General features: G+C 31.6%; 1 protein-coding gene across 1 annotated transcript in view; it reads right to left on the bottom strand.

Annotated features, from left to right (window-relative positions):
- Nucleotides 1-9984, bottom strand: part of LOC107440677 (Olig family) — a 26153-nt gene extending 16169 nt beyond the window's left edge. Inside the window, exon 1 of the mRNA XM_016053657.3 lies at nt 8764-9984. Within this exon, the coding sequence (XP_015909143.1) occupies nt 8764-9115 (352 nt within the window). The 5' untranslated portion in view covers nt 9116-9984. The remainder of the gene's footprint in view (nt 1-8763) is intronic.
- Between the last annotated feature and the right edge of the window lie 144 nt (nt 9985-10128).

Genomic DNA, 10128 nt, shown 5'->3' with positions numbered 1-10128 from the left:
GTTCCCTGGCCATTCCAATGTCTCAATTTGATTCTCAGACATGAATTTCTTGACAATTTTGGACGTATGGCAAGGAGCTAAATCCTGTTGAAAAATCCCTGTTCCATCAGGGTATCGTTTTTTCAACTCTGGAACAACTTTTTTACCCAGAATAGTACTGTACTGCTCAGAACGCATCATACCGTCAATAGGCTGCAAAGGTCCAACCCCATTGTAACCAAAACAACCCCAAAACATATTCTTTAAAAAAACACGAAAGAAAAAGTTTGTTTCAATTAATTTGCACAAGGGTGTACAACTTAAAACGCCAATAGCACGTAAATATGCAAAAATGTTAGGATGATAGGTATCACCTAACGAATCCTTTACAGATAAAATAGAGCTACTAAAATATATAAGGCGATGTTGGTTAAAACGCGGGCAAATGATTAAAATGTGATGAATCGAAAGTAAAACATCACAAGTGTTGCATTGAGGAGGAGGTTCCCCAAACAACATGTGTAGATGAGTCAGTCTGGTATGTCAGATTCACAGTCGGGTAAGTTAAACTTATTACGTATAGAAAATTTAAAAGTTATAAAAAATGAGATCTGCTACCTTTTTTTTTGTTTGGTGCTTTGTGAGGCTAGCAGTAATTGTAAAATGACTTTTAATGAGCTTAAAATTTTGATTTACTATTTGTTTTAGTCATCTTAGAGTTTCAGTCGGTTCTACGTGAAAGAAATGCAAATAGAATATAAGTGTGGTGAACTCACGGAGTTCAAGTGAGAGAGATTTTATTAAGTGATTCTATTAAGTGTAAGATTCTAGTGAGAGATTCTATTAAGTCTGGTAGTAAAAAATAATATTCGTAGTATCGTGGATGCTTGCAAACTGACGCGAAGCTCTCTATTATATCGTATTTCTTTTTTGTTAAAGTACGTTCTAACAGAAACGGTAATCAATAAATGCGTTTTATTCATATATATGCAAGGCTGTAGTGATAAATTTAAATGTGAGGAAACTCTAGTTTTTTTTACAGATATTTAAATCTTCATAAAGAAATATGTTTACTTAATAACGATCTTAAATACTTAGTGCACTTCGTTTTATTTTTTAATTCTAAGAAAACCAAATTTCTGCTTATTCAATTCCTACTATTAATTCACACTCTCCCTATTATCTTGTTCAAATTTTCAATCGTTAATAAAATACTTTTTATTCATCCACTAAAGTACAAATGGATTTTTTTAAAACTTGTAGTGGCTTGATGTTTATACAGTTTTTTTCAAATATTAATTCATTAAATAGGGATGAGCGAAAAACGAAATGGAGTTTATTTTCTGATTGGTTAAGAGTTAGTCATTGTTTTAAATTTTACTACAAGCTATTCAGTTTTCTACATATTTCAAAGATAAAATCGGTGATAATTTCTAACTTACAGCTCTCTATTATATCGTAACAAAACAAACACAACAAAAAAACAGTTTACTGCGCACATTTAAATATTTTATATTCGCTGTGTCAGATAAATTCAATAAAGAACATTACGTGGTAGCGCGTGTGGTCACCAAATTTATACTTTTATAGTTATCTGATATCACGCGTCTTTTTTTTCTTCCAATTCCTACTACATACCTGCCAACTTTTACGCATTTGGCGTAAAATTTTATTTTTACATTTAAAGTGGTAGTAAATATAAACTAAATTTTTAAATGATTTTGATCACCACTATTTTTAAAAAACTTACGCATATATATTATTATGCGTTACTCTCAACTAATTCAGCTCAAGTTTTTCCAATTACAATGTATTTCGTTGCTTAAAATTGAAATTTTAATACCACTGGGAAAAATCATAATCGAAGGAATTAAAAGTTGGCAGGTATGCTACTACATACCTGCCAACATTCACTCTTTTCGAGAATGGATTTTTCAAGTGGTAGTAAAACAATTAACGAAAAACTATCTTCCTCAAAAATATATTTATGTTTTGATCAGGTTGAAATTCGCTATTGTAAGGAATAATATGCTTTTATATATTTGCTGTAATTATTTATATGTAGTGGTGGTCAAACTGATTTAAAACTATTATTATAATTCAAAAAGTTTAGTGAAATAACATGAATTTCGCTAGCACTTTAAATATGAGAATAAAATCTTCCGCGAAAACCGGAAGAGTTGGCAGCTATGCTACTATTAGCACACTCTCTTCCTATATATCTTGTTCAAATTTTCAATCGTTAATAAAATATGTTTTATTCATCCACTCAAATTCAAATACATTTTTTAAACTTGTAGTGGATGACACTTGATGTAGTGGATGACATCAAATTTAGAGAAAAATTTTAACTACTTAATAAAAAGTAACTAAAATAAAAAATTTCTTTGTTGATCTAAGTATGAATTGGCTTTAATTTTTTTATAATATTACTTGTTTTATTCATTTTCAGTTACAAGCATGCATTACACCTAAAACAATTTTATCATTAGAGAAGATATAGTCTCGTGACTTCAAATTTAATTGTCGGACATAAAAATAGGCTTAAGACTATTAATGATAAAACGAGGAAAAAAGTTCTTCTTAATTGATTTTAAAATAAAGTATTTATTTTTTTTATAAATACGTTTATAATTGTCTTATTTACTTTATCTAGGAAGTTAGGGTTCCGCTGAAAGAAGTTAGTTAATTCGCAAATTAGGGTTCCATTTGCCGAAAGAAAATTGGGAACCTCAGCCTGCCTTAGTTAAAATAGGTAATGCCTTAGGCATTAAAGAGAAGAAATAATTCTCGGTATTTACAAAAGGAATAAATTATTATAAAAATCTATATATATATTTCTCTTACACGGCGATAAAAAAAAGCCTCATTACAACTCCCCGAATGGCAACGCTAGAAAATAGACCAATGATTGCCGGTAAAAATGTCACATGCCAAATCTAGCTAAGATGGCTCAACATACAGCGCTTTTAAAAACGGAAACTGAAATAACCAGGGAGAGCATAAGCTAGGCAGAAGTCTTTGTCGATAGATCTGTATTTTAGTTTTTTGTCGAAAGCGTTTTTTTTTTCCCGAATTTATGTATTACGAATTTATTTGACAATTTTTGATTTATATCACGAATTTATTTGTTTTACTAGAATTTATTTGTTTATGCAGGTTTTTCCATTGCAATTCACTTATTTAAATTTTTAATAGACTTAATTATAGCCGAAATTTTAATCTTTTTAAAGAGATATCAGTTTTAGAAATTTTATCTTAAGATTTTATACTATAGCACATTTCTAATAGATTTAACGAATTACATGTCATTTATTTGAATTCAAATTTATTTTAAGGACTCAGTACTTACTAAAAAGATGTAATTTTTTTTAGAAAAAAAAGTTGTTATATGGATTTGAATGATTGTTTTGAATTCTTAGAATTTTGTGCATTTGCAATGTACCCTAGTTAGTAGCGAGCGAAGCGAGCTTGGTTTGCGAAGCAAACCATATAACATTGAGTAGCAATTTTCGGGGGTTGGCGAGCGTTAGCGAGCAGGGGGCGCAGTCCACTAGTATATTTTAAAATCAATAAACAAACAGGTTTAAACATTTGAAAAAATTAAAACATATTTAGTTTCAATTTTTTTTAATACTGTATAATGTTTATGAAACTGTTGTTTGATTACTTTTCAAAATGTAAGAAAAAAAAAACTTGTCTTTTTCACTTTTTTGTATCTGTTAAAAGTTAACGATATAATCTATCGCCATAAGCCTATGGGAGAACACCATTCTTTCGCATTCCACCATATTACAAATCATGAGAAAAAAATAACATTAAACACTAATAAATAATCAAAGTATTAACATAGGCCAGGAAAGCCTGGTTGGTAGGACGCTGGGTTCGTATTCGTGAGAACGTGAGTTCGAATCCAGATGGCAGAAGAATTCCCATGTAATAAATGGTGACTGGCGTATGTTAAATCTATCGGGGTCACAAAGTCCTCCATATTAAGTTCCCATAACAAATCAATACCTCAGGGAATACTGAATTGGAGATTGATCGTTCACTACTTCAGGTCAAAATTACGATTTTCTGATGAATGGAGTATGATTGGCACCTCCCTGTAAAACGGGCTGTGACGTGTGAGTGGCTTAAGTGATATTCTTGGCATTGGTATGTTAATTATTGTTGAGTTGAATGTAAAGCTTAGTAGTACAAGATCCAATGGTGGATATTTAATTAATTAGCGTATTCAAGGATAGACGTTAAAATCATTAAGATTGAGTTCTAGTTTGTTGTCCAAACACTAAATTGTGAAATCAAATCATTAGATCAATAGTTACTCTAGGTATTCGCTTTTCTGCTTTGTACATAATTTTACTTTGTTTCATAAAATTTACGATTTAAACTGGAGAACATAGGGATTACAGTGAAAAAAGTTATTGCTCTAGAACCAGGCATTAATGTAATAAACAAGAACGTTGCCCAGTCTGTTTACCTTTTTTCTCTAACTACATACCAAGTATAAAAATATTACCAGTAAATTAAATTAAATGTTCAGGAATATTAGTTTTAAAATGAATTCTTAATACTTTATATACTAAAAAGTTTTAATTAGCAAAATTACATTAGTGCGTGTTATAAATAGAAGAGCTTTTATTAAAAAAATATAAAATTCAATTTTATAAAAAAATACAATTTTCTTATAAAATATAAAAGATACTGAATCAAGAATAATTAAAAAAATATATATTTTATAAAGAAAATGATTTCTATGGACTTGGCCAATGGGTTGGTTGCTCTGCACTAAAAACTAAAATTAGTAATTTTTTTTCCGGGTAAGAAGAAGTTGACAAAGAAGAAAACTGTTAGTGGGAATAATTGATCAGGTGCAATTTCATCCTGTAATCCTCTTAAAAAAATCTTTAGTCGGAAAGATAATAAAGATTGCGAGGGCATTCATGAAAACACTTAGAAAATGGTCAGTATTTTTTTTAATGATGAGGAGAATACTACTTTCAATCCAGGTATTAAAATTTTTTTTAAAAAAGACGGCTTAACACTATAGTAAAAGAGCTACATAATATACGAAAAATTAGGAAACTCTGCCAGTGGCTAGTGACCAATTGTGGCATTTTTAGCAATGGCCATTTTTAAAAAAAATTTTAAATTTTAAACAAATAAAAAAACTTCTCAAAAATGTGTTTTAGATTAACATGGTTCATTTCTAAAATGACGAAAAATAGAAAAGCAAGCTTGAAATAAAGTGATCTAGTTAACTAATTTGTAATTCTGGAGCAATAGCCAAAAATAACTATAAAGGACCCTTTACTTTGGTATTGATTACAGGTTTTCAGATTTTATTAATCAAGACTCTTGGTTTATTTTACAATTATTTTATGTCTGTACTAAATCAAAATAATAAAATCCAATGCCAGTAAAATAAAATCCAATGTCCTTCAAGAAAAAGAAAAGATTATCTTGAGATTTATTACCCATGATGAAAGAATGCCCCTCGTGTGCCTCTAGGGTCATAAAATGACTTTCAGAATATATTAAAATACTCATAATTCCTTACCAAATTAAAGAACAATGCTAAAATATACATGGGGTGCATTTTTGGCGAAAAATGGGGCTTCCGACAGGCGATTGACAGACAATTTTACGATCACCATTTATTATTATAGTACTTAGCTGCCCTATGATCGGTGGTAACCGCTAAATTTGCCTAATACCACATAAGCGGTTCAAAACAAAGAACCCTTGTGAACGTATGTGTAACTCTTATTTTTGAAAATTGCGTCCTTTTGAGCCTTGATGGCTGAGGAGATAGAGCGTTTGCCTTCCAATAAGGTGAATCGGGTTAGAATCCCAGCGATGGCTGGTCCATACGAATTCCGCATCAGACTTACACAGTGCTGACGTAAAATATCCTCATTGGTAGACGGATCTTGAGTTCCCCTTGCCGTCAAACTAACAGTGGGAGGTCTTCCTCTCCATGTAACGCAAATGCGGATTAGTTCCATCAAAAAGTCTACCACGAAGGCAAATTTCTCCCAATACTTGATCTAGGAGTTCCCTTGTCTTCTGGATTAGGTTCAAAATTACAAGGTTACGGAGTTGAACATTGCTAGACGTAAACCCGAAAAATTGGGTTAGCTGTTCAACGACGGTTATAAAACAAAATTGCGTCCTTTATGGGGTGTTAAACCTACACTTGAAAGTAGAGACGCTCTTAAAAAATTTAATGCACTTATGGTTACACAGTGCCTGCGAGCTACATTTAAATAAATGTAGTTCGCAAAAAACAGAAGAACTAATAAAAACTTGGGGCTGTAAAAAATAAATAAATAATAATGTGGCCTTCCGATTGACAAACGCTGAAAGAATTATTACTTACAGGGATTTCATTAATGATTATAAGCAATAAAAAAAGTATAAAGTAATAAGCACCATTAAGAGAGCTGTTGATGAACTGGGAAATAAGATAATGACTCACATTACAAACGCCAACAAATTTACATAAGAAAATCTGACTTTCTGAAAATCTGACTGAAAAAATTATGCATTAAATTGCACCAGTTAAGTACAATCTATGATAGTGTCTCCCAGAGCCCACTAGTATCAGCTTCCAGGTTACTAATTTTAATTTTTCTGAAATTATATAAATATGCTGTGTCTTCGCTTTGAAATAAATATACTTTTTTATTAGATATTTCAAGTAGTTTTTTACTGTTTTAAAACTAAACACAACTAATATTAACGCAACTAATTTTGTTCTTGGTGACTGAAATTTTAGCACCCAATATTTAGACACTTAGCATTGTTAAAGTGAGCTCTTTATTTTTTTCCCCCTTGTTAAGTGTCTTCTAAAGAATAAGCATTGATTTTTTTTTTTTAGATATTTTCAAACAGTTTTAGTTTTAAAGAGTTTGACAATGTCTAGTTTTTAGTGAATCCATCCATATAGTAGTAATTCAGGGGGCGTAGCCAAATCTTAGAACAAAAAATAAGCACCTTTTAAGTACTTTTTATGCACTAAAAATATTTTTAAACTCCATATACAATAACAAATTGCAAAAAAAAAAAAATACAAAAATAAGACATTACATGATCATGATAAAATAATTAGTTTCTGAGATAAAAAACTCTTTTTCTTGATTATATTAGCCACCACAAAAATATTGAGAGATTTTTTTGGTTTGATTTCAAAGGGTGGAAAATGAAGCCTGAAATGGAGAATATCTTGCAAAATACAGCAGACTTGCACGCGTGAGAGCAAGAATCTCATCGAACCCAATTCAGTATACGCACATGTGGACCTGCAAGTATTTGATCAAACATGTAAAATGATTGACGCTTTCATACGCTATGGACCAACGGAACGCCGAAATGGATTGTGGCTGAATGAATTGTGAAAGCGTTGAAAAGAACATGTGAAAAGCAAAATGTGAAAACCATGCTTTTGCATAATTCGTGGCGAAAATCGACACGGGAAAATCAAAAAGGGAAAAATTAAGCACTTTATCAAAACAACCAATAAAAAAGCACCTTTAAGGGCTTTTCAAAATCGAAAATAAGCTCCTTTAAAGCACTTTTTAAAAGCGCTACAATGACAAAAAGTTATTACTGACGATTCCGCACTTAAGAGCATGCCATACCGAGAGAGAAAATTTCCGTCGCAAATTCTCTTTCTCCTTCATAAATAATTTAAAAGAAAGAAAAAGTAAGTTCAGGATGATCCCCCCATAGAGTAAATCATGATGTTTCAATTGCTGGAAAAAAAAATACTTCAAAATATTAAAATGCAAACAAATTATTAGAAGAGAAATTCTCCTTTGCGCAATCCTAAAGTTATCATCTCATCATTTGTTTTCATTTGTATATTTTGAAATTTTCTTTTCAGTATTTGAAACTTCATCGCTTTGTCTAAACTGACTTTTTCTACACTTTAAATTAGTAATGAAGGGGAAAGATAATTCGCGACTAAAATTTTCTCCGGCGGTATGGCATCCTCTTAAAAATTATATTTTGACCTGAAGTTTTCTTTACATATCAAAACCGGTTTTTCCATGTTATTGGATAGATAAATAGTGTATAGGGGAGAAATATTCTCCAGTGGGTTAAGAGACAGGAAAGTACAGTCACTGGTCAAATTATTAAACGCACTGTAAGATTCTATGTAAAATCTTAATTATCAGGTGTTATTCTACAACTTTAGTGTTTTTACGCGACTGAAACCGGTTTACACTTGTTTATGTTCTTGTATCACTTGGGGTGAACATTGTAATACAATACGTTAAAAATAAATTCAAATGGGAAGTATATGAAAAATCTCCTGAATAAAAACCCATTACATGTACGTTTAATTATAAGAGTATGGCATATAAACTCGTGAAAAACATGTAATTATTAAAACACTACAGAGCATTTAATAATTTGGTCTAATTATTATAATATATTAATATAATATCTGATATAATAAATATGTTATATTTATATAAAATATCGTCTAATATATACAATGGTCGACTTTATATTATTTATCGTCTAATTTCCCTAATTTATACACGAACGTAAACAAGTACAAACCGGTTTCAGTCATGTAAAAACACTAAAGCTGTATAGTATCGCCTGATAATTAAGATTTTACATAGAATCTTACAGTGCGTCGAATAATTTGGGCAGAGACTGTAAACATTTGTCTATCAGTGTCATTTTAAATTAACACGGAAATACATCCGGGTTCGGTTAAAAAAAAAGAAGAAAAGACAAAAACAGATTAAAAAATAAATTTACCACCATGCCCATTCGAGTCTCTAGGCGAGCATTCGTCATCCGTGCTGGCTGGAGGATGTTCGTCTGCCGTATCTTGACCATCCGTATTGCCCGTATCACTAGGTGAGGATGGAGAGTTACCAACCACCCCCATACCTGAGGTGGGAGAGGGTGACCGACAAGGTATAGCTGACACTTCATGGTAATTGCCCAGGTGAAAAGGTCCTCCGAAGTCCGGCATCATTTGAGGGGGCATGGAGCAGGACCTGTCACCCCTCATGGACAGAGCGGGTGGCGGTGGAAACAGGTGACTGGGTAAACCGTAACCGAAGTTCGAATTCATGATGGGTCTAAAACCAGCAGCAGATTCCATTTTGAAAATGTTCGAATATTAACTTTTTACCAAGTATGGATTCTCGCAAATGAATCACGAGATATTTTATATAATCCTTAAATGTATAATTCTCAAACAATTCAATAGCTAAGCTGCTTATAATTAGCTATTAGTGACTATATCTTTCCTACTATTAGTGATAAATATATCAAGTTAATTTTGTAAGCACTTCCGGTTTATTTGTAGTAGAGTTATTATTTATGGTGAAAGAGGCTCTTGACATTCAACACTAACAAATATTACAGATGACGTAAATTAGAAGACGGAAAAACTACATCGAGGATCAAAGTCGCATAATCTTTTCTTAATCATTTTGATAGAGATAATTGCACGATTCTTAATAGAGATAATTGCACGATTAGCAAGACAATATTAATCAGAAGAACGAAAAACAACACACATTGCTAAGTTGGCACGTGCATTTCTAACGGAGAGCATCAAGAGGAAAATCTCTGTTACGCAGGGATGAGGATCGCTCCGGAGATGCTGAAGATGACTCCTCCTCTTGGAATGAATGGCTGGCAGATGAGAGGCCGGTTTTGCGAAAGTAGCATCCGGGGTGGGTTGTGGGCGGGGCTTGTCATGCACTTGGCTTTTAAGCGAAAGCTTTGTCGTGATATTCGTAATTTTATTTTAAATCCCCCTTTGAGCTTTTAAAAGGATTTTAAGCAAAGATGAAAAGATAATTAAAATTTTTATAAGCGAGAGAAGTTGAATGCATCCTGATAATTCAATTACGTCTTGAATATAAATGTGCATAATTCAATATTTAAATCGAGATATAAGAGAAACTTCAGTCGACGATGTTACTTGTGAATGCACGTTTTGTATAAATATATACATATCGTAACTAAAAAAAAAGATTAGAAGTGCTTTCAAAAAGATTTCAGGACAAAGATGATTAAAATTTTATAAGCAAGATAAGTTGAATAAAATCTTAATTCAATGCAAGTGATATATATATATATAATTTAAAAGAAAGAAAAAGTAAG

Source organism: Parasteatoda tepidariorum, chromosome 5 (assembly GCF_043381705.1).
Source record: "Parasteatoda tepidariorum isolate YZ-2023 chromosome 5, CAS_Ptep_4.0, whole genome shotgun sequence".
Classification (NCBI taxonomy): domain Eukaryota; kingdom Metazoa; phylum Arthropoda; class Arachnida; order Araneae; family Theridiidae; genus Parasteatoda; species Parasteatoda tepidariorum.
This window is presented reverse-complemented; position numbering and strand designations above follow the sequence as displayed.